Here is a 26,964-nt window from a genome sequence, read left to right as displayed (position 1 = left end):
TGGAAGGAAAGAGTTTATTTTTTGGTTTACCTGCGCCACGGGAGGAAGGAAGACTCTTGCCTTCAACAGAAGGGCACAACCGAAGGAAAGTGCGACCTGTTTGATGGGAAATGAGTAGACAAGTCAGTAGAAAATGCTCGACCAGTGGCACTATTATTGGCTTTTGAGGCCATTTGAAGGCAGGAAGGGCATTCATCACTTTGCCAAGAAAAGAAAGAGCAAGATGAGGCCACCTTTTTCAGTGTTGTTGCGTAAGAGCCTGAACTTACTTCAACCTGCTTTCGTTTCTTGCCTCTTATTCACTGCGCTTTCCTGAATTACTCATCTTTCTTCCTATTTACCTATACTCTCTTCCTTCGCTCCTTGAAATTTCCTCTCCTATTTAGTTATACTGGCGCTGAGAATACATGCTGCTTACTCGCTCTCTTCTCTCCTCACTTTCACTCACTTTTCTCTCTTCAAGTTGGTACCAAACCCCTCGCCTTCAATTAACGTCCATATAAACAACTAAAACCAGAAACTGCCCTACTGGTAAGTATTACGCTAGACTCCTTGATGATTTCATTTGCGAGAAATCGCGTGATCTCATTCCTGTACCTCGAAGTCTCATCGAGGCTGTCTCTTTTTCCCTCCTTCACATTCATATTATTTCTATCTTGCAGCACTAATTTGGTTGACTAAAGCAAGCAACTAGCTCATTCCACCCACAAAACACAGGCAGCTCGGGCTTATCATTTATCCGCATCTTCATCATGGCCGACGCCGAAAACGCCATCGTCGTTGGTATTGACTTTGGAACGATGTAAGACTGACCCAAATCATCAAGTGATTCCAAACTAATATATGAAGTTACTCGGGCGTAAGCTGGGCATTTTCTGGCCAACCGAATGACACTGAGACCATAACCAGATGGGAAGCAAAACTGAACTTTGCGTCCGAGACCGAAAAGGCACCAACTGCGATTTTATATCGTGGCGCCCAGGGCGCTGTTTCCTGGGGCCATGACGTTCCGGTTGAGGAGACCTCAGACGCGATGAGATGGTTCAAGCTGCTTCTGATCGATGAGATAGACCTTCCTGACAATCTCCGAACCTCTTCTAAATGGCTACAGCTCGGAAGTTGGTAAAGGATGCAAACAAGGACCCCGTCGATGTCATCAGCAGCTACATTCGCCGCCTGTGGCACCACTCGATTGAGTGTATTGGTATTTCGGCTGGAAATGAGCTGGTCAAAATGTACAAATTTCACATTGTCATCACCCTGGCTGCCATCTGGCCTGATTATGCTAAAGCTCGAATGCGTCGTGCTGCCGAGAATGCTGGTCTTCTTGAGGAGCGCCCTGCTGGGAAGACAGCTCTGGCATTTGTTTCAGAGCCCGAAGCTGCAGCTCTGGCTACGATGAGAGACCTTGCAGGACGACCCAATATTAAGGTAATTCCTTTTCCTTTTGCATGATCAAAAAAACTGACTGACATCAATACAGATTGGAGACCACTTCGTCGTTTGTGATGCTGGGGGTGGCACCGTCGACCTCATCAGCTATGAAGTCCTGAGCCTGAAACCTATGGTCGTTCGCGAGGCTGTCAAGGGAGATGGCGACTTGTGCGGCGGCGTCTTCCTCGACAAGGCATTTGTCGATCTGATCAAGGAAAAGGTCACCTCGAAAGCCTGGGAGAAAGTTCCCAAGGACGAGGCCGCGAATTTTCTCAATATAGATTGGGAACACGGGGTCAAGCAGCAGTTTGACGGCCAGGTTCAAGACTGGCAAATCAAGCTACCTCCTGAGTGTGTGACAAATAGAAGGTCACAACGAGGCATCAAGCGAAAGCAGACCCTGATGCTCAACCATCAAGACCTGCTCCTTGTGTTTGAGCCTATTGCCAAAGGGATTAGTTCGCTGGTCCAGAAGCAGATTGATGGCGTTCAAGCCAAGTCGGGCAAGCTTCCAAAGGTAAGAATGGACTATAGATCTTTATCAATTAGCGAGTCCGCTACCACAATACTAGAATATCATTCTTGTCGGCGGTTTTGGTAGATGCCGTTACCTTCGGAGCCATCTTCAGTCGGCCGTTGACAAAGATATCGCGCTTCTCCATTCTACAAGAAACAAACCGTAAGCACATCTATCTCCATTAATCACCTTTGCTGACGAAGTACAGCTGGACTGCTATTTGTTGTGGTGCAGTAATTCACGGGCTTACCCAGCAGAACCTGTCTCCTGGCCTTTCCGTTAGCGTCAGGTCCAGAATCGCCCGGGCCAGTTATGGTATCAAGTGCGACGACATATTTGATGGGATGAAGCACAGTGCTCGTTCAGAGATCTGAAGCAAAGATGAGCTAAGATGGTATGCTGAGAACCAAATGAAGTGGTTTCTTAAGCAAGTAAGTCTTCCTTAAGCTTTCAATTCAACTTTTAGACCGCTGACAAATTACTCTGCAAACTAGGGCACGGATGTCTCCAGCACTAGTCCCGTGAGCTCCGAATTCTATCATCTGTTCACGTCAGCCCCTCAAGAGATTTATGAATCCCTGTACATCAGTTCAGCCTGGCCTCCACCCGCTGAGAAAACCAGTGCGGTCAAAGAGCTGTGCACCATCACTTGGAACAAACAAATCGACTTCGAGGCCTTGCCACGCTATGTAAACCCCCTTGGTAAAGTCTTTCAGAAGCTCGTTTACAACATTGACATGACTTGCGCCGGCGGGAGCATCGATTTCTCTGTTACCCACGACGGCAAGCATGTTGGGGCTAAGAATGTTGCCGTGGTCTTTGACACGGAGACTGAAGGCGTGGAGCCGCAGAAAACGCCTTCTATTTAGGTATTTAGGCTAGTGCCTGCCATGGAATATGGAACAAGCATCGGGATGCCGTGGAAAGTCTGCAGCGGAAAGGGGGCCAACAAGTTTGGTCACTTATGAGTAATGAAAGGGAGTGTAATTTGATAGGCGATCTGGTCGTCCGCCTCTTTAGCTCCTTAGGAAAAGATTTATCATTGCAGAAACTAGGCAGATTTATTAAAATTCATACTCCATGGTGCCAAGCAGACAATTTACTCAGCGTGATGCGGGGCGCATACGACTTTTGAACGAGCCTTAAGATCATCATCATCGTACATGAGATAGCCTGGTATACTGGGACTGCGCCAAGACAGAACACGCTCGTCAAAATGGCTGACTCGATTGGTAAATGATTCATTTGTGGACTCAGCCCAAGAGGACATGCCAGACGATATTAAGATATTTAGCGTAGTACGATCCATAAACCATGAAAAGTAAGGCATTCTTGAGTATTTCTGAATGAAAAATAGATTAAGATCCCTTCAGTTTCCAGAAGAGTTGAAAGGTCAGATAAAACGTACACGGGACAATCTGTTTCGCTTGCTTTGTTAACCTTGCAACAGCTAGACAAGTATGGCAATTGCTCCCACCCAAACGTGACAGCCAGCCAGCTTCTCAAGTCCAGACTCAAACCCGCACTATCAGCCCACGGGGCAGCCGACGGCCTTGGCATCTGCAGCTGTTATGCGCTGTTCTCGCTCGAGCTTATCTCAGCCTCAACGAGCCCAATCTCGCCATTGGACCACGATATCAGGTCGTCCCGATAGACAGAAGGACAGTATCATGACGGGTGAGATTTATCAGTAGGGCTGCATCTGATACGCCAGCCAGCGCGCTGTGCGTCAGGATTAATTGTTTGTGGCGTTTCTGACATGCGGTAGGTCAGCTCCAGCTTTACCAAAAGTTGCATGCTGTGTGCTTGCCATGTCATATCGTGTCAGCACGCGACCAATCAGACAGGTGGACTCAATCCCATGGCGACATTTTGGGATGAACGTATTCCAGAGACCCGGAGACTGGCGGCGGTATGCAATGCAGGTCTCGTATTTTGGCCTGCGGGAGGTCACGAAGCTTGTCGAGTGAAGCCTTTTGCCGAGTCAAAGGCATCCTGTTACTGATTCGTGCGCTTCCTTGTGAGGGTGAATGACTCCTTTCGGCAGTACTTTTTGGGGCCTAAAAGAGAACTGTAAGAAGGATATCAGGCCCGCCTGCAGACTGGAGTTCTCTGCAAGAGAAGTTTAGCGCGGTGAAGTGGGAAGTCAGGCTGGCTGAGCCGTCAAGGCTGACCCTAAGGAATGGCTAGAATGGTCAGAATGGCCGGAGACATGACTCGACCGCATATTGAGGCTTACGGCGCTTTTCATGCCATTTTTTGGGTGGTAAGATGAGAGCTTATGGCTTGCTATCATACAGAATGATGAGAAGCCCTCGCTACAACGGGGTATTTGACCAAGCTGGTCTGCATCAAAATTCCCTTGGAGGGCCAAGACTGACTGCTCAATACCCACAAACACTTCTTGGTATTTCATTCGCCGTTTTTGAATAGCAATCATGACGGCTCAGACCGAAGTCCAGCCTCAGGCCAGCGGACTGCTCGAGAAGGCAGAGCAGCCCGACTCTTCCTCCAACAAGGGCCCTCTGTCTGGAGAGAACACCGACACCGAGCGGGCCAAAGAAACCATTGACTCGGAGCCTGCACGTACTGTCACGGGCTTCAAGTGGTACCTCATTGTCTTCGCCATCCTCTCCTCAGCCTTTCTCTTCGCTCTCGACAACACCGTCGTCGCAGACGTGCAGCCACAGATCGTCCTCCAATTCGACTCCATCAAGGACATCGCATGGCTGGCCGTCGCCTTCATCATGGCCGCGACGGCGGTGAACCTCTTTTATGGCCAGCTGTACTCGCACCTGAAGCCCAAGTGGCTGTACATCGGCAGCGTCGTCGTCTTCGAGGCGGGTAGCGCGCTCTGCGGTGCGGCCCCGGATATGAACAGCCTCATCGTCGGGCGTGCGCTTTGCGGTCTCGGCGGCGTTGGTATGTACCTCGGTGTCATGGTCCTCATCGCCGCAACGACGACGATTCAAGAGAGACCGATGTATTTGGCTTGTATCGGTTTGACCTGGGGACTTGGAACGATTCTTGGCCCACTGGTAGGAGGAGGTACGTTACCGACTCTAGTGTTCGTCTCTAGCATGTCACAGGAGAAGCTGATAGAGAAAAAGCGTTCGCCGACTCGGATGCAACATGGCGGTGAGTGTTTCCGTACCAGGTTTGATGAATGAAGTAGCTGACATCAACCAGTTGGGCCTTTTATATCAACCTCCCAATCGGCGCTTTGGCAGCACCTGTATATCTCTTCATGCTGCCGTCTCCCGACCCGCAACCTGGTGCATCAATCATCAAACGACTAGCCGAGATCGACTGGGTCGGTGCCGTGCTAATGCTCGGTGCCATCATCACCTTTACAATGGCCATTAGCTTCGGTGGCATCATGTACGAGTGGAACTCTGGCTCGGAGATCGCCCTCTTCGTCGTTGCCGGAGTCTTGTTCATTGTCTTCGGTGTCCAGCAGGCATACTGCATCGGCACCACTATAGAGCGTCGCATCTTCCCGGTCGAGCTCATCAGCTCCCGCAAGTACTACCGGACAATCATCTTGATGTTCTGCGTGACCGCCTCCGGAGGTTGCGCGATCTTCATCCCGGTGTACTTCATCCCGATCTTCTTCCAGTTCACACGAGGCGATAGCGCCATCGACGCCGCTGTGCGGTTGCTGCCGTTCATTCTAGTCATGGTCTTCGTCACCCTGGCGCAGGGCGGCATGTTGTCGCACCCATCCGGGAAATTCGGCCTGTACATGCCCTGGTTCACCGTCGGCGGTGTCATCACCGTCGTTGCCGCTACCCTCATGTACGTTGTCAAGACCGACACCAGCACGGCTTGGGTCTATGGAGCCTCAGCCATGCTTGGTGCTGGCGTCGGAACGTACACCCAGGCGGGCTTCTCAATCTCCCAGGCCAGCGTGCCCGAGCATATGGCTGCCGTTGCGGCCTCGCTGATGGCACTGGCGCAGACGAGCGGAATCAACATTGCTCTAGCGGTCAGCAACGCCGTGTTCCTCAACAGGGCCGAGACTCGGCTTGCTCAAATCCTCCCTGACACTGTCACGGAAGACCAGATCCAACTTGCCATTGCCGGCGTCGGGGCGGATTTCGTTACGACGCTACCCCCGCAAATGCAGCAGGAGATCCTTGAAGCCATTGTTGAGGCTCTGAACTTGCCGTACATCTTGGTTATCACTGCTGGAAGCGTTGTTCTGGTTTGCAGTGTTCTGATGAAGAGGGAGCGCTTGTTCATGAAGGTCGCTGTCGGCGGTGGTTAAAGGAATAGGTGTACTTGCCAAATCCAAAGGGGTTCGTCGCAACGGGATAATCATGAGACGACAAGGAACAGGGGCCCACGTATTAGGACTTTGTGAAGGATTAATGGCATCTAAATATCCCGGGTTACCAAGATAATCACGTTGAACTGGTTTGTTGAAACGCACCACGAGAACCTTGTGAGAATACTTAGAAGAGTGAGCTCTGCTGCTTGGTGCTTGATGCTCGAATGAGCACTCAGGCGCATCAATGAGGATTTCGACAGGAGCTAGTCACACAAATTCTCCATGAGGTTCAAGTGATAAGTCGACTGGAGTATCACGCAGGACACCCTCCGCGGAGACAGTCGCCATTTCAGGGGTCGATGGCGGGGTCAAATGGACATGCGGGGTTTTAATTGCAGGCAAGTTTGATAGTCCACGCCGGAATTGCTCTCCCATCATCAGCAGGAAGCCAGAGAAGGTGAGTTTAACCTTGCGGTGAGGTGAAAATACAGATAACAGGGAGAAGCTGAGGGAGGTGAGTGGCGATTTATGGGCATGAGTGTGTCAAGGAAGTCCATGGTCCCGGGCGGGTGAAGTCGCCGCGGTGGAACGTGCATGTCCGGGACGTGCGGAGAAATGGGCCCATGCGGGCCTTACCTAATACACTCAAGTCCCCACTGCTCCCAAACATCAGCACAGGGGAATGCAGCCTAATGTTGCAGGACAGTTTCGGTCTAACCCTTTCCAGCCGTCCCTTCCCTCGGTCGGGGGGGGACGTCCCAAAAGTTGACACCTCTTCGGAAACTTCAACATCGCCGCTGGATTTCACTCAACCAACCCGGAGCTCCGTCGCGAACTCATCACGTCCTTACACTATCCTATACGACATACGCGCGCCGCAACCTTTGACAACGGCTCCGCGAAGGAACAGCATGAGTTCTTGAGAAAAGGGGTCTCATCGTGCCCACGCTGTCCCTATCACAGCCTGCCATGGCCCTCATCGGCCTCCCTTCCGTGAGAGGGCAGGTCCGCGGGCTCTTGATCGCGTTCCTTCACCTCCTCCTCGCGACCTCGGTATGCGCCTATACCAAACTCTCCAACGCTGCACTGCGTAACGTCACCGTCTCCGAGGCCGACTTTGATATCCATAACGGCCCGCTCCTTTCTCCTATCCTCATCCCCCGAGTGCCCGGCACGGATGGGCAGCTGAAGACGCAGCAGCACTTTGTCGACTTCTTCACCAAGTCGCTGCCCAAATGGACCATCCAGTGGCAGAACTCAACGGATAAGACTCCTGTCACTGGTAACAGAGACATTCCGTTCCAGAACCTCATCATAAGGCGCGAACCGCCATGGACGAAGCCTGGCCAGGCCAACTATCTCACCCTCGTGGCTCACTACGACAGCAAGATCGAGCCCTCGGGCTTCATTGGCGCGACTGACAGTGCCGCGCCGTGTGCTATGATAATGCACGTCGCGAGGACCCTTGAACCGTATCTGGCCCAGATGTACTCTGAGATGGTCGCGCTGGGTGAGAATGGAGGTACCGTCCCCCAGGACATGGGCGTTCAGATCCTCCTGCTGGATGGCGAGGAAGCCTTCAAATCCTGGACTGACACCGATTCTCTGTACGGTGCGAGGTAAGTTGAATCGCTTTACGTTTAACAGAGAGGTCATCTCACTGACACTCATGAAGATCCCTGGCGAATGAGTGGGAGCACACCTTCAACCCCGCCATGTCGCATTATAAGAACCCTCTCGAGCAGATCAGTATCTTTGTTCTGCTCGACCTCTTGGGCTCCGCAGAACCCAGGATCCCATCCTACTTCCAATCCACTCACTGGGCTTACAAGGCCATGGCCGACATTGAGAAGCGCATGCGTGAACTTGGCGTCTTGGAGACCAAACCCAAGATCCCGTTCCTCAACGATGTAAACAAGAGCCCGGGGATGTTTGGCCGCGGCGGCATCGGCGACGACCACGTCCCGTTCATGATGAAGGGCGTTAACATCCTGCACATGATCCCCTCGCCCTTCCCTGACGTGTGGCATAAAATGGAGGACGATGGCGAACACCTTGACATGCCCACGGTGAGGGACTGGGCGAAGATCGTGACGGCGTTCACCATGGAATGGCTTGACGCGATGGAAGTGATTCCGGAAGATGAAGCATGAATATATAATGCCAAGAAACATTGTTGCGTTTCCATTCATCCCACTGTTGACTCCGTGTTTGCTGTATTTGTCATTGTCTTCTATGCCATTGACGCTTTCCTTTTGTTGTCCGGCATAATTGTTGGTGCATCAACTTACTGAAACGGGCGCTTCCAACCTCCATTTTCTGCATCCCATTTAAGGCGGCAATCATACCCCAAATTGACAGCCAACCTTTTAAAGACGGTGGCAGCCCCAATCTCCCGCGCTAGCCAGGCAAGTCCTCGTTTGTCGTCGCATGCGCCAACGTCCATCTTCTGATCAAACCACTTTGGAAGCCAGCGGCCCAGGAGATGAGTCATTTCGTACTTGTCTGCCTGAACAAGAGGTTCTACCAGCTCCGTGACCGACATGGTCGAGGGAAGATCCTCAAGATGGTCGTGGGCAACGGTGAGAATGATATGCATCACCTCAGGGGAATCAGCAGGCAGACGAACAACCCAGCTGTGGTTGGGATGGTGTTGCGCTTCTGCAAAGTCCCCAAAAAGCATGGCGTCGAAGATGTGAGAAGCCTGGGCCAAAGTCTTCGAACAGACGACAAAACGCCTCAAGCTTCCCTTGTCAACCGCGATATCCGTTATGCTGGTGAGATCACTGTCTTGCTCGCCGCCGATCTCTAGGGTTAGGTCGCCCTGCAAGTGTAGAATAAGGGTTTTTTCAGTGTCCTTTGTCCTTAAGGGCAGGGGCGAGCGATGACCATATCGGCTCACCTTTCCTACCCTCAGACGAGGTGTTATTTTCGGAGGATGTGGACATGGCGGTTCCGCACAATTTCAAGCCGAACTTGATGGTCAGAAACAACTGAACTTGATTTTGTTAGAAAGGGAGGAGTTCTAAAAGGGGCAGTGGAAGAGATGAATTGGAGTGAATGGGTGCGAACCCGGCTCTCACAACGAGCCTTGGCGGTGTACAAAGACAGAAAAAGAAGTGAAGGAAAGAAAACCGTTCATTTGATGGGCCAGGATATTGGCCAGACTCGGCCTTGGTCAGGTGATGTAGGTAGACTCAGGCTGGGCGATTGGTTGGTTGGTTGGTTGGGTTTTCATACAATAGTTGACTCAGTTTAATCAGGAAGGATTGAGATTTTCCCAAACAAACTTTCGCATACTCAGAGTACCTGTGGCTTGTTCCGTATGTTTTCTATACCTCACGGCACCTTGAGAAATCAAATGCAGCGTGTGTTGTACCATTCAGATGTCGAAAGAATGTTTTATTTGAATATGAATGGGATTGTTTGAAGATAGTCGCTGGCTAATGTTGTATGCCCGTATTGCGATTTCCCACCCCTTCATGTTCCCGGTGTTTCTATTAAAGTCCGTTTCTTTCCTTCCATTTTGCTTAACCTAGCCTGCACTTCTTTCAAGAAGCCTGGCCTTCCTCCGTTCTCACTAGTCTCTTCTCTTCGACACCTGTCTTTTTGGGTTGTTTCCGCAAATACTCTAAAATTGGTGTCCGAAACGGGAGAAGGGATCGCTTGCAGCAGCTCGACAGCTTTTTTCTCGATTTGAGGCATAGGGTCGCAGACTGGATGTAGGTAGGGCTATGCATTTGGATCTCGTTTATTGAATTGATGACGTTAAAGTTAAGACACTTCCGAGGTATTGAGGTGTGGTCGTCCTTGGAGTGACCAAATTCCGGAAGCCGACTCCTGTAGCCCATCGCATTAACCAGCCAAGGGTCATGGATTTGCATTCCGAGGCTCCTAAGTGAAGTTGATTTCCAGATATGTAACAGGTGGGATAGACAAGTGTCGAACATCCTTCGCTCTGCAGGTTCGCCTGAATAGCATCATTAAGCAACGAGCTGACCTTCTGAACGACATCTGCACGAGCCCGGCCTATGCGCTCTGAAAACTCATTGTCAGCTGTCAGTCCCACCTAGAATAGGATTTGTTACCAAAAATTCCTGGTGGCTCTAATTCTTTGTAGCTGCTGAGAGGAATCCCGGCCCTGTCAAGGAGCTCTCCGTCGTCGTTGATTGTCGAGTTGAGCAGCAGGTCAATTGCATGATCCAGAAATATGTCTTCATGACCAAGTGCCCACGCAATACACAGAAAGATACCTTTTCCCACGGTACTGTCAGCGTTTTTGTAAGGGTGAAACCACATGGATGCTAGAGGTCGCAGGGCATGGGTCATGTCGTATTTCTCCGTCCCTACTAGCAGCTGATATAGCTCTTCAAGCTTCAATGTCTCCGGTATCGTTATGGAATGACCGTGAATGATGGTGAGGAGGAGAAAGACAGGGTAGAGGCTATCTTCTGGGAGTTCCACGGTCCATTCAGATTCTCCCTTTGGCTTGGATTCTTCGAGGCCACTAAACAGCATCGCTCTGAAGACAGTGGACGATCGGGCGACTGTTCTGGAGCATACGACAAAATCGTATGGTCCTCCTGTCTCCGTTTGACCGACGCGGAGAGTCAGGTCGCCTCTAGGTTCGAAGTAGAAAGCTTTCCCACAAGCAATCGGCGGCATGGCAGGTTGGAGGCAATCCCAGATCGTTTCGAAGGATGCCGCCGAGAATGAAACTGCGCTGTTGGTGTCAGAAGCCATAGCTACTGTGAGGACTCCGGACTCGTAACGATTATCGGAAGCGGGTGATTTGTGGTCGAATCTACAGTATGGTTAGGAAAGGGCTCCATCAGACTGATCAGAGCTTTCGGGGCTACTCGGAAGCCGCTTGAGAAGAAGATAGGGCAAAGATTAAAGAGACGGGTGGACTCACCAAGAACTCTCAATGGAATTTTCCTCCTGCCTCTCCATCTGCTTTTGCGTGACGAGAATGTCAAGTCGCTCCGAACTTTTTGGTTTCAGCGAAGAAAAATCGAAATCCCGATGAGGGAATTCCTGGATTCGAGAAAAGGAGGGAAGGGGTGAAGTGGATCCGAGGGAGAAGAGGCAGCTCATTGCTTACTTTGGCGGAAGGTCCGAACTTGATCACAGGCAGGGAAGGAGGAAGCGTTTGGCAGGCAATCTTCAGCGAAAAAGTCGCACCTTCCAAACGGACAAAGTAGACGCCACTTCTATATTGTGACGGTTTAAAATACAGAGAAGAGATCAAGGAAGATGCTAGATAGAACTGACGGCTCGCAGTGGCTGACTACTAGTAATCTCGCTGTAGATTGTCTTTTCACCTGCCCGTCCGTTTCTGATTGAAAGCAAGACAAGTGCAGCTATCCAGTGCCGTCTACAATGTTCTCAATGATAATAAAGGTTTCAAACTTAATCTCCCAGTTTGCACGTCCAGCACACTTAATTTGAGGCATTTATTCACACTCTACCTGAGCAACACCTCCCTTACTGACAATAATTTCGACACCGGTTTATAGAAAGTGAGTTTCAGTTGGGAGATCACAGAAATCTTTGGGGACAAGTCACATATGGATATTCACCGTATAGACACTTTCTTTAGATCGTGTAATCATGTAGCTTCGTCATAAGTGTCCAAAATTAGCTCGTTAAATACAATCAAAGGAATGATGGCCCAAGTCCTGAGCCTCGACGCAACTTCGAATACGAGCTCTTTGCCAACGCCCTCTTCTCAGCGAGCAGTCTCCGCTCATTGGCAGAATACAGCCCATCCCCCGTCTTCTCTCCCAGTCTACCTCTCGAGAGAAAGTTCTCCTCCAACCAGTCCGTGTATCCTGCCTTCTTCGGGTCCACCACGCCCATGTTCACCCTGTTCCTTTCAACCTGCCACACTGTGTCCAGCCCAACCTCATCCATCTTCTCACAAGGTCCTTTTTCTGCGTGAAAGAAGTCTCGGAAGAGCGCATCGATGTCCTTGGGGGAAGCAAGCTCCGCCTGTAGGACCCGCAGCGTCTCTGATTTGACGGCGGACCAGATCCTGTTGAAGACGAAACCGACGGACTCGTGTGGAAGCGCTAGCGGGTTAAAGCCCACGCTCCGCATCTGTGTTTTCAAGAAGGGCATCAGATCTTGGTCGGTGACGCCGCAGGTCATGAGCTCAACATATGTGTTGCGAGGCGGCAGGTGATAATGGGTGTTGAGTAGACGCTCCGGGCGGGTGATCAGACTTCTAAGAGCCGACGTCGGCCATGTCGAGCTGTTTGACGCCAGAATACAGTCTTCGGGAACGAGTGCATCAGCCCTGCCAAGCATCTCACGCTTGATTTCCGGGTCCTCGGGGAGCGCCTCAATAACCATCCAGGGGTTTGCGCCACAGAAATCTTCCAGGTCAGTGCTGGTCGTGACGCGGCCAGGGCGCGTTTCTTTCACCGCGCAAATGGTAGTAAGAGCATCGCCGACGTAAACGACTGCAGAGGTCAGGACTTTGGAGTCGACGTCGTGGAGGACGACAGGCCGTCCCGTGGAGGCCCACATCACGGCGAGCCGCCGGCCGAGAACCCCGGCACCAAGGATGACGACCGGTCGAGAAGTGGGGTCACTAGGCGGTGTCCATTTCGGGGTCACGGGCGTAGCTAGCTCAGGAGAATGGCTTGAGTATTGGCGAATTTGACGTGGATATAAGAAGGAACTTAATGGTCGGCATCGAGTTGTAATTTGGATTCTCGGGAGGGGTACTACCGCCGTCGATAGCGGTCTGGCGGCTGCTGCGAGTTTTGTGATGTTTCTGCTTGTGACGGCGTTTAGGGTGGGATGAATGCGCCATAGTTGTTGACAGGTTCTTTTGGATGCCATGCTGGTTTGCTAGATCTCAGCACATTCCTCCCGTCTGGGGAAAAATTGTCCATTTTATGCTATTGCCTTGACTTTTCCCGCTGGGCTGATGATGATGGCAGTGTCGCATGATGGAGATGGTACGGGGAGTGGCGTGATGTTAGTTGGCCAACGCTGGGCTGACAACATCCGCCAAGGTCGGGTCTTCGCGGCTGGAGTTCCAATTGCGTCACGCAACTGGGGAAAGATACCCCAGATCTCCCCAGAATATCATGGTCATTTGCACGGGTTCTTGATGCCGCCCTATCCCGCAAGCCCCGCTTCTTTCTGTTGTCCCCGTGCCAGTATTGAGGGACGATGGGTATGGGGAGACTAGACGTGTGACGGATGCTAAAATGGGCGAACGGCTGTTGAGGAAAGCTAGACCAAGCTGAGATAGACTGGTTTACTGCTCGGTCCTCAGGAGATCTCTATGCTCGAACCTTAATAGAATACACTTGGCTTTTATCGTTCTTCAACGTCCGCTGAGAAGCCTTTAGCATTATTTGTTGAGATGAAGTTTACACTCCTCCTGGTGTTGGTGAATGCAGCATCAGGTGAATGGTGGAGATGGTGGGACATCCCTTTTCTGATTGGGTGAAGTGATGGGTCCTCGCTGTCTTTCCCGAACAAATTCCGCTACCAATTTCTCCTTGGCACTGGCGAAATTGGCTTCAACCATCGAGTGCTTACCCATCGTTCTGACGGAGACCGCACGACTGGCGTCAAATTCAACCACGACGCGAAAAGTTCATGCGATACTCGTGAGGACAGTCTCCCACTCAAGCCAGTTTTTATGCGCCAAGGGGGCGCAGCTGGTCTTATTGCAATAGTCCAGTAATGTGTGGGATCCACGTCGTCGTTTCTCGCGACGGCTTCCAGTCACTGCCAGCGGCTACGCAGGCCTGCCTGTGCAATCGCGGTCCAGATCATCTCGGCGAGGTTCAATCTCAGAGCGCTCCTGTTGAATCTGGTTCAAACCCAGTCTTCTTGAACTTTACATCGACCGTACTGGCCTTGCGTGGCGACCACATCATCAAGCAGCCATTCCGCGACGCGTCTTCGGGGTCCGTCCTCTGCTGGAACGGCGAAGCATGGAAAATTGGGAGCGCACCCGTTGAAGGCAATGACGGCGAGGCGATATTCGCACTGCTCACAGCAGCGAGTAACCGCGACGCCAACGAGGACGCAGTCTTGGACGTCTTACGCAGCATCGAGGGGCCTTTCGCGTTCGTCTACTACGACGCGACTGCGTGCCGTGTCTACTACGGTCGCGACCGCCTAGGCCGACGGTCCTTGCTACTGAATCAAGGGGAGGATCTACGGCTGTCCAGCATTGCTGAGAGCACGTCGCCGGCATGGGCTGAGGTGGAGGCGGATGGCATCTACGTACTGGATTTGGCCGGATGGAGCCGTGACTCGAGTAGCCCACCTTCCCCTCGGTCATGGACGCCAGGTGAGACGGAGACGGTAAGCTCGACAATGCTCGCGAATGATGGTTCGTTTTTGCTACTTACGATTTCAGGTCCTCAACATCGGTGTCTTTAACATGGCACTGCCACCTTCAAACAGTCAACCGCTGTCAGCATCGTCACCGTCGGTTCAGGCTGTACGGCAGCAGTTGACAGAATCTCTCAAGCTGCGCGTCCTGGACATCCCAGAACCGCCGGCTCACGAGGCGAACAATGACACGCGGGTCGCTGTGCTGTTTTCCGGTGGGCTAGACTGCACGGTCCTGGCGCGCATGGCTAGCGATATTCTGCCCTCCGAACAAGGCATCGACTTAATCAATGTCGCCTTCGAGAACCCTCGTTTAGCAGCAAAGGCCGAACAGTCCTCCGATGGCCTGAGCCTTTACGAGGCGTGCCCGGACAGGATAACTGGCAGGAAGTCATTCGCCGAGCTGGCCGCTATCTGTCCGGCCCGGCGATGGAGGTTCGTTGCCGTAGGTTCTCCCTACACACCGTCAACCAGTCCTTTGCTAACCCTGGACAGGTGGATGTTCCCTACCAAGAAGTACTTGCCCATCGGAGCCAAGTGATCTCCTTGATGTACCCCCACAACACCGAGATGGATCTCTCTATTGCCTACGCCCTCTACTTTGCTGCCCGCGGCGTGGGCATGTCGCAATGCCACCCATCAGATGCGTCTGCATCTTACGCCACGCCTGCGCGAGTCCTTCTGTCCGGTCTCGGTGCCGATGAACTCTTCGGCGGCTACGTGCGACATGCCACTGCCTTCTCGAGGAGAGGCCACTCGGGTCTCCTCGATGAGCTAAAGTTGGACGTAAGCCGACTCGGAAAGCGGAATCTGGGACGCGATGACAGAGCCATGGCCCACTGGGGTCGCGAGGTGCGGTTTCCTTACCTCGATGAGGAGTTCGTCAAGTGGTCGATCGAAACCCCGGTCTGGGCAAAGTGTGATTTCGGCTTCACCGAAGCAGATGCAGAGATTGAGCCCGGGAAGAGGGTGCTGCGGCTGCTTGCTGAAGCGCTCGGCATGGTCTCAGTTGCCCGGGAGAAGAAGAGAGCTGTAAGCAGTTGGTTAATTCATTCCTTGGGACCTCGTAGCTGACAACCTCACAGATCCAGTTCGGCTCAAGAACAGCCAAGATGGAGAGCGGGAAGACCAAAGGGACCACGCTTATTGCTCCTTGAGTTCGATCTCGGGTTGTTAGTGCTCCCCGAGGCTGGCGATGATGATACACAGATACTTCCGAGTTGGCGGTCGCCCGATGGCTGCTGTCAGCAACTGTGCGTTTCTGTTTTGCAGTAACCCTTTGCTCGCAGCATGCGTTGGAGCTCTAAACAAGACCGTTAGCAATGACGCCGTAAAGGCAAGTCTGAGCCAGAGTTGAGTCGAGACGTCGAAAAGGAGCTTCTTCGATAGACATAGGTTTACCCCAGAATCATGTGAAACATTGAGCATGTTCCCCAGAGTCGAAATACTAACACGCGTTGATGACTTTGACACATTCGCGAGTCGGGTTTCCAGAGTCATGTGTCACCATTCGTAGAACGAAGATGATCAAGGAAAATGTGATATACCGAAAGGTAATGGCCAAGCTGTAGGACATAGCCACACAGGGTCGCTGATCCTGTAGCCATTGGGCATCGCCTAGGCTACCTGCATCCCGTCTGTCGCTGCAAAGCCAAGAGGGTTCCCCGTTTTCTGCTCCGTTGTGCCCTGAGTCGGTGCCACTAACAAGCCTCGAATCCGGCTTGGCTGCATCGCTTAGCTATTCTGAGGTCCCTAAGAGACGTGATTGACCTCTCAGGTCTTGTCTGGTGGGGCGGCCACGGCTGTGCTTGTGTGATCCTTCCGCCCTGCTGCCTTAAGATCAACCCACAAACATTCAGCTCTATCCCTATGTAATATGCTCCTCTGAGTTGAAGCCTCCTCTTGATTCCCGCATTGTCAATTTCAATTGCTCCGCTGAGAGTTTGACTACCGCACCAACTTATAATGTTTGCTTTTTGAACTGCTCATCCTAACCTTGTCCCTAGTCATGGACAGGTTCCAGAGCACTCAACCCCCATCAGACCATGAAAGATCCCATCCATACAGCGCGCAACCCGTGGACTCGTTCATAAATGACCAAAGTCCGCTCATGCGATCCGTTCCTTTGACAGAAGAGCAATCCGGTACGGTAGAATCTGAGCAGCCTGCCATCCTGATGAGTTCCATGGACGCCGGAGCGGCGTCTCCACCCCGACGAGCCGCGGCACCGGCACCGGCACGCGTTTGGAGCGGCTCGGATGCCTCCTACAACCCACTTCCTAACATGGAACGCGCTTCGACCGAGTCACCTCACTCTGCTGGATGGGATCATACGTCAGGAAGCGCGGAAACAAAACCCGGACTATCCTACAGAGAAACTTCACTCATCCGCACGGAGAAGCAACCATGGCGCACATCACTCCTGGGGTGGCTACCGGAGCTTCTCTGGTGTGTAGTGAGTGTTGCCTCGGTCGCCGCTCTTGCCGGAGTCTTGAGTCGGTTTGATGGGCAACCGCTGCCAGAATGGCCACTCGGGCTGACTCTCAACACCCTGATCGCCTTCCTCGCAACCCTGGCTCGAGCCGCCTTCGTGATTCCCGTTTCCGAAAGCATTTCTCAGTTGAAGTGGCTCTGGTATCGCGACGAACGGCCTCTGAAAGACTTTCAGGACTTCGACTCGGCTAGTCGAGGACCGTGGGGGAGCTTGCAGTTGTTGAAGACTACCAAGGGCTGGTATACTAAACCGATCTGAAGAACGCTTCGTTCTTGCTGACGTTTGGGATAGGTCTCCCAGCATTATCTCAACAGTGGTCTTCGTCACGGCGATTTTCACGTCGACCTTGACGCAGTCCGCCGTGACCTACCCTGTTCGCCTCGCACGCGTCGACGGAACCGCCGTCGTAGCTCGTTCGACTTCCTTCTACTTCAGTACCGCCAACTTATTTTCCGGGAGTAAGACCTGTCAGATTTACCACGATGGAGTCTTCTGCTAACCCATCTCCTGACAGTCAATCAGCAGCACTACACTGAGCAATCCATCTTCGAGGGTTTGAGCTACAGCCACACCCAAGAGTTCCCGCTCAGTCCGGCACGCTGCCCCACAAGCGAGTGCAAGTGGGAGGCATACAGTTCACTGAGCGTCTGCGCCAAGTTCTGGAACGTCACTGATTCACTCAACACCACAGTCACGCAGAGTCCCACCCCACCACCGTCACGCTTTGCATCGCTTCCTAACGGAATATCCGCCAACCTGAGTGGCTATCACCAAGGGAAGGTTGTATTGCAAGGCACAAGGCGACCCATCGCCTCCGACATTAATCCTGAGTCGTCCCTCTTCAATTTCACCGTCATATACTCGCTTCTGGGCGGTGCCAACGAGGCGATCGGTGCCGCAGAGGCAGTGCTCTACTTTTGCACCAAGACGTATAATCTCTCTTTTGCCGGCAACATCGAGTTGAGGGAGGTTATTGGCGTTACGACAGACGTGGAGCAGGGGTCGGTGGAATTGCCCGCCGGCCAGGGACGGCGCGAGTTGCCAGCCATCAGGGATCCCCTGGAGCCTGGTTCCAACTTCCCGTTCGGTGGGACGGGGCTTGGGTCGATGCAGGAGAGCTTGGCGTATGCCCTCAACGGCTCCTATGCGGACATGAGTGGCGACCAGAGCACCCTCGCCTTGGCACCGGCTCGGTATTGGGCTGCGTTGCAGTATGGAGCCAAAACTCTCGAGGATCTGGGGCGGCCGAATGTCTCGCAAGAAACCGTAATCAACGAATCGATAGCGAATATCACGAACAACATTGCGAGAAGCTTGTCGAATCGGTAAGGCCTTTTGATCGTCACTCTGCTGCACCCGCTGTTCCCTTTGTCTCGTCGATGCGATTGCCTCCTTTGTTGCTATTGCCTGCTGCTTGTTTCGAGCTAATAATGCCTCTCTTCCTCCTCTTCTGCATTTCTCCCCTGTTGAACCACACAACAACTGACCACAAGACTAAATTAGGATAACTAAAGACACTACGAATGTAACAGGCGATGCTCTAGCCGCCGAGACATTCGTCCAGGTCCGATGGCCCTGGCTTGCCTTCATATCGTCCCAAGTCGTTCTGTCGATGGTCCTTCTGGCTACCGCCATCATCCAAACAAAGACAGCCGGGATCGGTGTGGTGAAGAGCTGTACGTTGCAGGCTTTTGTCGCCATCAACTCGAAAGACAAACAAGCATTGGAAATAAGTCTTGCACACCAGCGTCACCAACATGAGGTCGACGATATTGTCAAAAAGGGACCTGGCATCGCCTGGAGATTGGGCATGACGGACCATGGTTGGAGGCTCGGTCGTTAGCAGATGGCAAGGTCTTATATATGCAAGAGGAACTGTCAAAAAAGGCAAAAGCACATGCGTCAATAGACACTCGCTAGTTTAAGGCTGAAATCACCAAGTTTGTGTTAAGCCCCAAGACTTTTCAGTGGTTTCGAGGGATTTTCGATCTTTCGACGGTTAATCTCACTTCCATCTTCTCGCAGGTGTTTGACTCGCGGTTGCTTATTGTCTTTCTTGGGCCTTACTAGTTGCGGCATATTGACGTGAATTCCGAGTCAGATCAAGTAAGTGACGTTGGGTGGCTCCGGCTTGGTGGAGGTGGAGCCAATACTAATACCGTTCCGAAAATCTAGAAGCTTTTTATTTTTTTATCAGTTAGGCTAGATCGTGACCGTAATTGTGGATAGGCCGCGACCCTGGGTGGCGGTACTCTAGCTGTTTGCGGTCTACCCACAAGACAAGGGCCGACAAACAGAGAAGCACATTGGCAGATCTTCTTATCAAGCACTCTAAGACATAAAGCACCCATTTCTCCTCAAAGATCGTCTTCGAGTCCATCTGGCATCATGTCTCTATGTTCACAGTGCTTTCAGGCCTACGAAGAAATTCCGCGCAGAATCGAGCATCATGGATATTTCGGGGCCACCTGCGGCTGCGGTTTTGGTGCGTCTCCCACTGGTTGCTGTATTATACTGTTTTCAATACAAGAAGTTTTCAGTTTCTTTTGCGCTGTTTACCTTGGTCTTTCGAGGCTAATTTCAAACCAGGTAACCCACTTCGCGCTGATTGGGATCGCTGCTGTCATGATCGGTGCCCGTATCTACCTGCGTAAAAGTATTCAAGGGCGTCCGCTCATCGCAAGCGACATTCTCGTGTGTGCTACATGGCTTGCTTCTGTGACGACTGCTTCTTTCGATGTTGCGTTTTACATACTGGATGTGCTACGTCCAGACGTCGAGTATACCCTTGCGAGGTACCCTGGCACTCCCGAGAAGATAGAGCTTATATGGAAGGTGAGCATCCGTACCTGAGCAATTGGCATGAAGCCCATGAATAGTAAGGCGACTTCTATGTGAGCTCAACATGCTAACTAACCGTCTTGTTGGACAGCTACAATGGTGTAGCGAGTTTCCCTTCTACACCGGGTTTTATCTGTGCAAAGCGTCGCTTTTGGCGCTGTATGCGCGTCTCTTCCCGGCTTTCATGCACACACGACGAAAGATTCTATGGGCAACCATGGCATACTGCGTCTGCGCATACGTCGCAACCATCCTAGTACTGTTTCTGAATTGCAGGCCGTTACCGGGAAACTGGTAAAATTCCTATTGCTTGACTTATTTCAATTCTTCTTCTCTAGAGCTCCTTCTAATTGTCTCCAAGGTCCACCGATCCGGCAGTGGCATGTCCTTCGATCATATTCACCCAGGTCTTTCAAATCGCATGGGCCTTGAATTTTGCTGCAGACCTCGCAAGTAAGCTCCAATCAGTCTATCTATGGAAAAACAATACCAGCAGACCTACGGATATTTGTTAACAGTTCTCTAGTATTCTGCCTTCCTTTTCTTGTGTTATACCAGCTGCAACTGAAGCGGGATCTCCAGATCAGTGTTTACTGTACGTTCCTTATTGGAGCTCTCAACTTGGCAGTCACCTTGGCACGCTTCGTAGGGATTCAGGTGGCGCTGTCAACTTTCCGATCCTTCACCGTCATTGGTAAGTTTAGGCCGGTGATTCGAATCACTTTTTCTTTCCCCCTTTCTTTTTGTTTCATACCTTCGTATCGGTTTTTTTCCCTCCATGTAAAATACTGATAGAATGATTACAGAGCTGTGGAGTGCCTTTGACTTGCAAATGGGTCTAGTCATTGCATGCATACCACCCCTGCGGCCGTATCTGTCGCTGAAATGGAAGATATGGCCCTTTGCACGAGCGAACCAGCTTCCTAAAGAGTCCGGAAGTAGTTCCGAGTTCTCTGAGATTACTCGACTCGACCAGTCGACACCACAACGTGTCCGCCACAGCAAGAAGGGCTCATATGCGAATTTCACAGATTTTGGAGGTTGTGACGTCGAACCATTTGCCTTGATAAATTATAATTCACAGGGCTCTATGTCGAGATACTAGGGGCGAAAAAGAGCCAGAGTCCCATGGAGCAAGACGCCTGGATGCAGTATCGTGGAATGACCCCGAAATGACCTTATCTACGTCGACGAAGTATAATGTATTAGACAAGTTAAAACAAAAATAACTGTTGAATGGACTCTCTCTTCCTGAGAGAACCCGTGTGTACGATCGTACTCGGGTTAAAGTTAGGGTGAATCAAAGATGTATTTTCCGTGATTATCTTCCTAACTACAAGACTTGGCTTTCGTACACAAGATGTATGATCTCGTACGTCCCTGAGTCAGTTCGGCATGAATATACTTTGATCCCCTCAATGGATAACTGAGGGCCGAATATCCAGTCTGTGCCCTCTACCATGGTGTGTGTCCTTGAGTCGTGCGTGTCGTACAACCAGCTGGTGCTGTTATTCCAACAATAACCGTATTTATACCCACCTAACTCGAAAGCGATCATCTGTTGAACCTTGGGAGCCTCAGTCGTTACCATCTTCATTCTTGAACTGTAGACAGAATCTAATATACTGCTGTGGGAATGTCTCAACCAGGCGAGATGATAAGGAACCTGGTACGTGCAAAGGACACACAAGTACGGTTGTCAGCCATGACGCTCGAGAGGATCAGCATCAAGGGTGGAAGATGCTGTGGTCTTCATCTCGAGACTGGAGAGTTGACTAACAAGGAAAGAGCTGTCAATAAATTGGGCTAGAAATGCCCAGAGATGCGCGAAGTTGAAGACATATAAGAGCGTATATAGGCATTGTTCAATAAACATGGGATGCATTACGAGTTATTCTAACAATCGTTATTATTAGAGCGTGGATTCTGTCTTATCTAGCCCGAAACATCTGTCATGACGAGGACAGTCTCTACAGGAGTATGCTGTTGCGACTGGCCATAATAAAGGATGCTTGGGTTATTCTTTTAAAAATCGTTAGTGATATCTAAACGATAAGTTTACTGGTTAGATTGCGGTCAAACTCCAGGGGTAAGCTCCAGAGGTGAGTAAGACTGTCGCCCCTCACCCGCTCGAGGTCGCGGACCACGCTAGCGACCTCGCTGCCGTTATACACCTTGGCTATGGGCAGAATGAGGCCGAGGGCATTTCAAACGCGCTCTTCTTAGTCGTACCCATGTCTTGTTCGTACGATAACTGAGATCCAGTGCCCAGGCTTATAGCCTAGGTTGAGGGGGATGACCTTTTGTAGGAGGCGGATGTCAAGGTTCGTCTCGGTATCGGCGATGCCGGTAACACGGGGCCGGCGGGTACATCACCCGTTTCACGAAGTCTGCTATATTATCCGAGGCTGGCCAAGACACCTTTGAGTTTCTTCAATAACGAATGGCGCCTGCAGACGGTCGACAGTTGTGGTAGTTGATGGCTACTGTAAGCTTTCTTCGGAGCTTGGCCTGGCGACCCCACATCGGCAATCCGTGACCTCCGGAAGGTCACCACCGAGCACGTACTTGCCGCACCTGGCTTCCATTCATGTTCTTGCCAGAACAGGTTGAAAATCTCAATCTGCATAGCGCCAAATCTGGAAATCCTACCGCATCACTTCACTTCACTTCGACCATTCTTCTTCGACCACATCCCACGAATCAGCTCGTTGACTACTCAACACCATTCTTACGACACCACAAGTACCCTGCCCAAGTACACTTTTCCAGATCATTCCCTGCAAGAATACAATGGCATCTTCTTCGAGTGCCCCGATATCTGGCGACGTCGGCTTCGGACTCGGATTCCCCTCGATTCAGCTGTCCGCTGTGCAGCAGACGATGGTGATGGGAGTCTGTGAGGTTGCTAAGAAATGCGCATAATAATCCAAGCCAGCATACGATGTTAGGCATCAAGCCACTGGTTGTCCTTCGCTTGCCAGTATAGTCTCAGGAACACACTAGTCTTGCTGCAGAGGAATTCGGCCAAGAAAGAGAGGTTTTGACTCGAACTCCAGACCAAGGATCGCGGGAATCATGCAGACACGCCTACGACAGCCGCAGCCAGCGAACATCCACCTGAGGCACTGGGCTACCTTCGAACCCCCGCACGCTTCTATCAAGGGCAAGGAGCATGGGTAACGGCGACGAGCATAACCACGAGCCTGACAGCGAAGGCATCTACGCCAGTCCTACAATCCTCGAGAGAAAGAGAGCCAAATCTAGCGGGATCCCTCGTAGTAGCGAGAAGCGAGCCAGACCAAGCAACGATAGGACGACGGCTGCCGTTCCTGACGTGCCTTCCCTGCAAGAGCCCTCCACAGAGGAACGCAGCCAGATCGGAGACTGCCTTATGCTCGTACGTAAACGCCCACCGGCAATGGACACGGCATAGGCCAACGGTCGGGGGCATTCCAAACCACAGCCCGCCAAGACCCAATCTCCCTCCGATCAGGCACGATGCCAACGCCTTTCAACCGAAACTCCGAGAACGTCGAAGAATGGCAGCGCGCATAAACCAATAGGCTTGGATCAGGTGTCTAGCCCGCCCAACCCATTGAGACCAACCATATATAACGTGGCCGACGCCTTTCCGCAACGTCAAGCCGCCTGAGACGACGACAGTGGGACGTCTGCGTCAACGGGGTTGCATCTAGAGGAGAAGCAGGAGCGTAATAAGAAAGCTCTGGCAGATGCTAAACAATGAAGAACCATAGGAAATTGTTGAATGAGACGGTTGTGTGCCTCAGTATGGTAATATGGCCTGCCGCGCGCCAGAGAGGCAGGCAGTGCCAGGCAGATGGGCCCACGTCTGTCGCTCTCAGGTTCGATTGGCATAGCATACATGCTATGATTTCAGAACAGGCTGGGCCCCCCAAAGTTACTGTTCACGGCAAAGAGGGCGACGTTTCGTTTCCAGGTTCCATGCTGTCGGAAAGATGGGATGAAAAGAGGGCTTCGGTTGAAAGCCTTGTTCCGCTGGCAAGGGCTACCCACCTTGTACGGCTCCGCTCCGGGGTTGTCTGGGGGGAGGCAGCGTCGCACAAAGCATGATGGGAAAACAGTGGATTTTACGGCTTCTTAAGGGCGTCCAATGCCCACACTCGTGTTGCGATGTTGAGACATGTCACCTTGACGGCCCTTGTTCCTCGACAACACTTTCCTGTGTCGGGCCGAGGCAAGTTGGGAATCCGGGAATCTCTAGTTCCCGGGCAACACGGGGCCAGAGACGGCTCAGACTAATTAGTCCGGGCTCCAAATATGCCAGCGTGCGGACGCCCTGCTCTTGCGGTTCATCTGGTCTGAGACTCGTCCGAGCCCCAAGCCTACTAAGGACTCGCGGGTGACCGCCCGACGGCCAGGGCCCCCCCTGCGACGAACCCCACGATGGATGTTGCGCTTGGCGTCTTCAGACTGAGCCTCCAAGGCCAGCGGCTAGGCTATTTTGGAGCAAAGGGAGTCAAGGGGCCTAAATGTAGCAGTCCCATCGAGCGGTCCCGCTGAGAAGTCCTTCACCCTTGCTGTGTTACCCGCGGTCTCCTGGAAACGGGGCTACTGCACCGGGCGGCGTCGAGTGCCGATGCAGGGGCGCATGGGTTCGGGGGTATGATCTGCGCAGGGCCCATTGGACGATGATGCACAGAGGGCGAGGACCTGAAAAGCTGTGTGCATTCGGAGACGCAGCGTTGCTGATGCTTTGTTACACCAACGGAGGCGGGTACACCAGCCAAGCCCCCTTTGTGAAAGAAAGCCAACATATCTCAAAAATGAGACATCTCGCTCGCGGGTAAGCCCTCGGCCAATGTCTGAGTCTTTCTCTGCTTCATTGCTTTGTTCGACATTTTCAGGCCGTTGGATACGCGTCAGGGTAGCTGTCATCCCCGATCCCAGCATTCAGCTCATCATCCACGATCTCTCTTCTCTCATCTCACACCGTCGCCCTGGGAGCCCTGTTTTCAGTCACCGTCGCGTTGAGAACCTGGTCCCGACTTGCACCGGCCAGCCCGCGTCTCCCGCCTTTTGCTTCCGTTTCTTCCATGAATGATCGTCAAGCCGGCTGAAAGCGGACGTCCACCTCTCCAGCTCCGGACAGGACATCTTTGGACGAGCGTACATCAGAGTACCGATACCTCCCCCACGGCATACCGCGTCTGCGACCTGGGCCCGTTGCATCGCGTGCGCTCCTCCTCTTCCTCCTCACACTCGCTCCATTCCCAATAAGACCCAGTGTGTGATCTCATCCCCGTTCCAGAACTCAAAAGGTCTATCCAACCCCAATACCACCTCCCTCCTATTGCCTGCCCCAGGCTTTACTTTTCACTTTGATATAATTTTTTTTACTTCCCGTCTGAGACACCCGCCGCGTCGGTCACTAGTCCCAGGTTTATTACTTCCCTTTTCAATTTTTTTGCTTTCTTTTCTTGCTTGCGTCTCTAATTTCCTCTTGTTTCCCCATCCCTCACAACACAAACGTCACTGGCACGCCAGACAATCTCCAAACGAGAATCCGAACGCGAGAAGACCACTTCACCACCACCACGGGACACGGAAAAAAAGGGCCAACACCACTGAAAGGATCATGCTGAAGGCCGCTTGCCCGATCCCCCAATCCTCATCTTTTCCTCCCGCCGGCCGTTGATCAAACCTTCCTTTCGCCTGATTGTCGACTTCTTTTTCCCCTCCTCGTTCGAGTCCTCCCTAGCGGACACCTCCACGATGGAACGCCCCCACCGTCCTCCGCCGCTCACGATCCCCCCGCCGCCCCGACCCCGAACCCGGGTCCGACGCCCTCGCGGCCCCAACGCCCGACAGGCGCGGCAGTTCAAGCGATGGCTCTTCCGCGCCCAGATCGCGAATGACGTCGCCCACGTCGTCGGCGCCTCAATTCTGCTATGGATCATGTCGTGGTTTCTGTACAACGTATCGTTTCCTCTTACATACCGCACCGGGTAAGTCGTTTGCCTCCTCCATCTACTACTTGTGCTGGGTTCTGAGCATAGTTCGCTAATAACCAAACCACAGCCCCGCCGCCGTCGCCCTTCTCGTGGTCCTCTCCACCGACATCCTCCTCGACGCCCGTTCCATAGTTCACGCCCACGACGCCTGGCCCGGCTGGGCCCTCCTTCTCCGCCTCCTCGTTGGCACCTCGTTGATCGCCGTCTTCTGGGTCTACATAGCCGTCGGCGACGTCTTCGCCCCCGGCTTCACCTACTGGGGATGTCCGAGACCTACGGGCGCGTGCTGGCGTACATGTTCCTCTGGGGCATCGGCCTCTGGGACCTGCTGTTCGTCGTGCTGTGCCGCCACTGGCTCGGCAAGGAAGTAAAACGCTACGGCGGTCGCGCGAGGCGGGTGTTCCGCGAGAGGAGGTCGCCCGGTATCAGCGCGCACCGGTTAAACAGCGCGGTCGCGGAAGAGCAGCCCAACCGGGTTGTTGTCATGGACATCGAGGCCGCGAGGCCAACGAACGAGGACGAGGGGAGCGGTGGCGGCAGGGTGGGGTTGCCGTTGCGCATGGGCGTGAGGAGGGCAAAAAACAGCATGAGCGTCAGCGTAAACTCTATCGCGAGCGGCGCGGGGACGGGGACCACCACAAGGGATGCGTCGCCGCCCCCACCTGTGTTTATGAGGCCGGCGTGACGAGATGGTCGAGGCCTTGAGGGGCCCCGCGGAAGCGACGTGGAGAAAACCTACCCGTACTATATAATGATAATCAACGATAATCAAGACAAATAATTCTAGCATAACTCTGGATGACATTGGCGGTTCGGCGCGTGGGATGGCACCTCCGTCCGATAGTCATCTTCGGCCCATCTTGCTGTCATCCTTCTCGGACAGGAGGACAATGGCTTGGCTTCATCCGGTGATCCCATCTCGGGAGTATCAACACAATCATGGTTGCTAGCCCCTGCCAAACGTCGCTTGTTGCAACGCTGAAGTCTGTCCTCGCGTTTATCGTGATGCATGAGTCGTGAGGGTAAGTCAGCAATTATA

General features: G+C 52.5%; 9 protein-coding genes across 9 annotated transcripts; 8 read left to right on the top strand and 1 right to left on the bottom strand.

Moving 5' to 3' along the window:
• Window positions 1-752: 752 nt before the first annotated feature.
• Window positions 753-1,126, top strand: ColSpa_08427 (uncharacterized protein; the record flags this gene model as incomplete). The annotated part of the gene is made up of 2 exons (XM_049274639.1): window positions 753-802; window positions 910-1,126. The coding sequence occupies 2 exons, from the start codon at window positions 753-755 to the stop codon at window positions 1,124-1,126; spliced, it is 267 nt and encodes an 88-aa protein (XP_049130596.1).
• Window positions 1,127-1,233: 107 nt separating this feature from the next.
• Window positions 1,234-1,983, top strand: ColSpa_08426 (chaperone protein DnaK; the record flags this gene model as incomplete). The annotated part of the gene is given in 3 exon segments (XM_049274638.1): window positions 1,234-1,431; window positions 1,484-1,951; window positions 1,969-1,983. 3 exon segments carry the CDS (start codon window positions 1,234-1,236, stop codon window positions 1,981-1,983), a joined length of 681 nt encoding a protein of 226 aa, XP_049130595.1.
• Window positions 1,984-4,389: 2,406 nt separating this feature from the next.
• On the top strand, window positions 4,390-6,221 carry ColSpa_08425 (efflux pump patC; the record flags this gene model as incomplete). The annotated part of the gene is made up of 3 exons (XM_049274637.1): window positions 4,390-4,999; window positions 5,041-5,089; window positions 5,141-6,221. 3 exons carry the CDS (start codon window positions 4,390-4,392, stop codon window positions 6,219-6,221), a joined length of 1,740 nt encoding a protein of 579 aa, XP_049130594.1.
• A 972-nt stretch (window positions 6,222-7,193) lies between these two features.
• ColSpa_08424 (glutaminyl-peptide cyclotransferase) lies at window positions 7,194-8,377 on the top strand (the record flags this gene model as incomplete). Its single annotated transcript, XM_049274636.1, has 2 exons — window positions 7,194-7,843; window positions 7,900-8,377. 2 exons carry the CDS (start codon window positions 7,194-7,196, stop codon window positions 8,375-8,377), a joined length of 1,128 nt encoding a protein of 375 aa, XP_049130593.1.
• Window positions 8,378-8,511: 134 nt separating this feature from the next.
• ColSpa_08423 (uncharacterized protein) lies at window positions 8,512-9,172 on the bottom strand (the record flags this gene model as incomplete). The annotated part of the gene is made up of 2 exons (XM_049274635.1): window positions 8,512-9,032; window positions 9,127-9,172. 2 exons carry the CDS (start codon window positions 9,170-9,172, stop codon window positions 8,512-8,514), a joined length of 567 nt encoding a protein of 188 aa, XP_049130592.1.
• A 4,762-nt stretch (window positions 9,173-13,934) lies between these two features.
• On the top strand, window positions 13,935-15,751 carry ColSpa_08422 (asparagine synthetase domain-containing protein C4F6.11c; the record flags this gene model as incomplete). The annotated part of the gene is made up of 4 exons (XM_049274634.1): window positions 13,935-14,564; window positions 14,620-15,039; window positions 15,090-15,626; window positions 15,680-15,751. The coding sequence occupies 4 exons, from the start codon at window positions 13,935-13,937 to the stop codon at window positions 15,749-15,751; spliced, it is 1,659 nt and encodes a 552-aa protein (XP_049130591.1).
• A 1,249-nt stretch (window positions 15,752-17,000) lies between these two features.
• ColSpa_08421 (uncharacterized protein) lies at window positions 17,001-18,417 on the top strand (the record flags this gene model as incomplete). Its single annotated transcript, XM_049274633.1, has 4 exons — window positions 17,001-17,049; window positions 17,117-17,327; window positions 17,389-17,546; window positions 17,603-18,417. The coding sequence occupies 4 exons, from the start codon at window positions 17,001-17,003 to the stop codon at window positions 18,415-18,417; spliced, it is 1,233 nt and encodes a 410-aa protein (XP_049130590.1).
• Window positions 18,418-23,104: 4,687 nt separating this feature from the next.
• ColSpa_08420 (uncharacterized protein) lies at window positions 23,105-23,365 on the top strand (the record flags this gene model as incomplete). The annotated part of the gene is made up of 1 exon (XM_049274632.1): window positions 23,105-23,365. One exon carries the CDS (start codon window positions 23,105-23,107, stop codon window positions 23,363-23,365), a length of 261 nt encoding a protein of 86 aa, XP_049130589.1.
• A 2,321-nt stretch (window positions 23,366-25,686) lies between these two features.
• ColSpa_08419 (uncharacterized protein) lies at window positions 25,687-26,610 on the top strand (the record flags this gene model as incomplete). Its single annotated transcript, XM_049274631.1, has 3 exons — window positions 25,687-25,919; window positions 25,993-26,149; window positions 26,197-26,610. 3 exons carry the CDS (start codon window positions 25,687-25,689, stop codon window positions 26,608-26,610), a joined length of 804 nt encoding a protein of 267 aa, XP_049130588.1.
• Between the last annotated feature and the right edge of the window lie 354 nt (window positions 26,611-26,964).

Source organism: Colletotrichum spaethianum (assembly GCF_022836535.1).
Source record: "Colletotrichum spaethianum MAFF 239500 DNA, contig22, whole genome shotgun sequence".
NCBI lineage: Eukaryota > Fungi > Ascomycota > Sordariomycetes > Glomerellales > Glomerellaceae > Colletotrichum > Colletotrichum spaethianum.
This window is presented reverse-complemented; position numbering and strand designations above follow the sequence as displayed.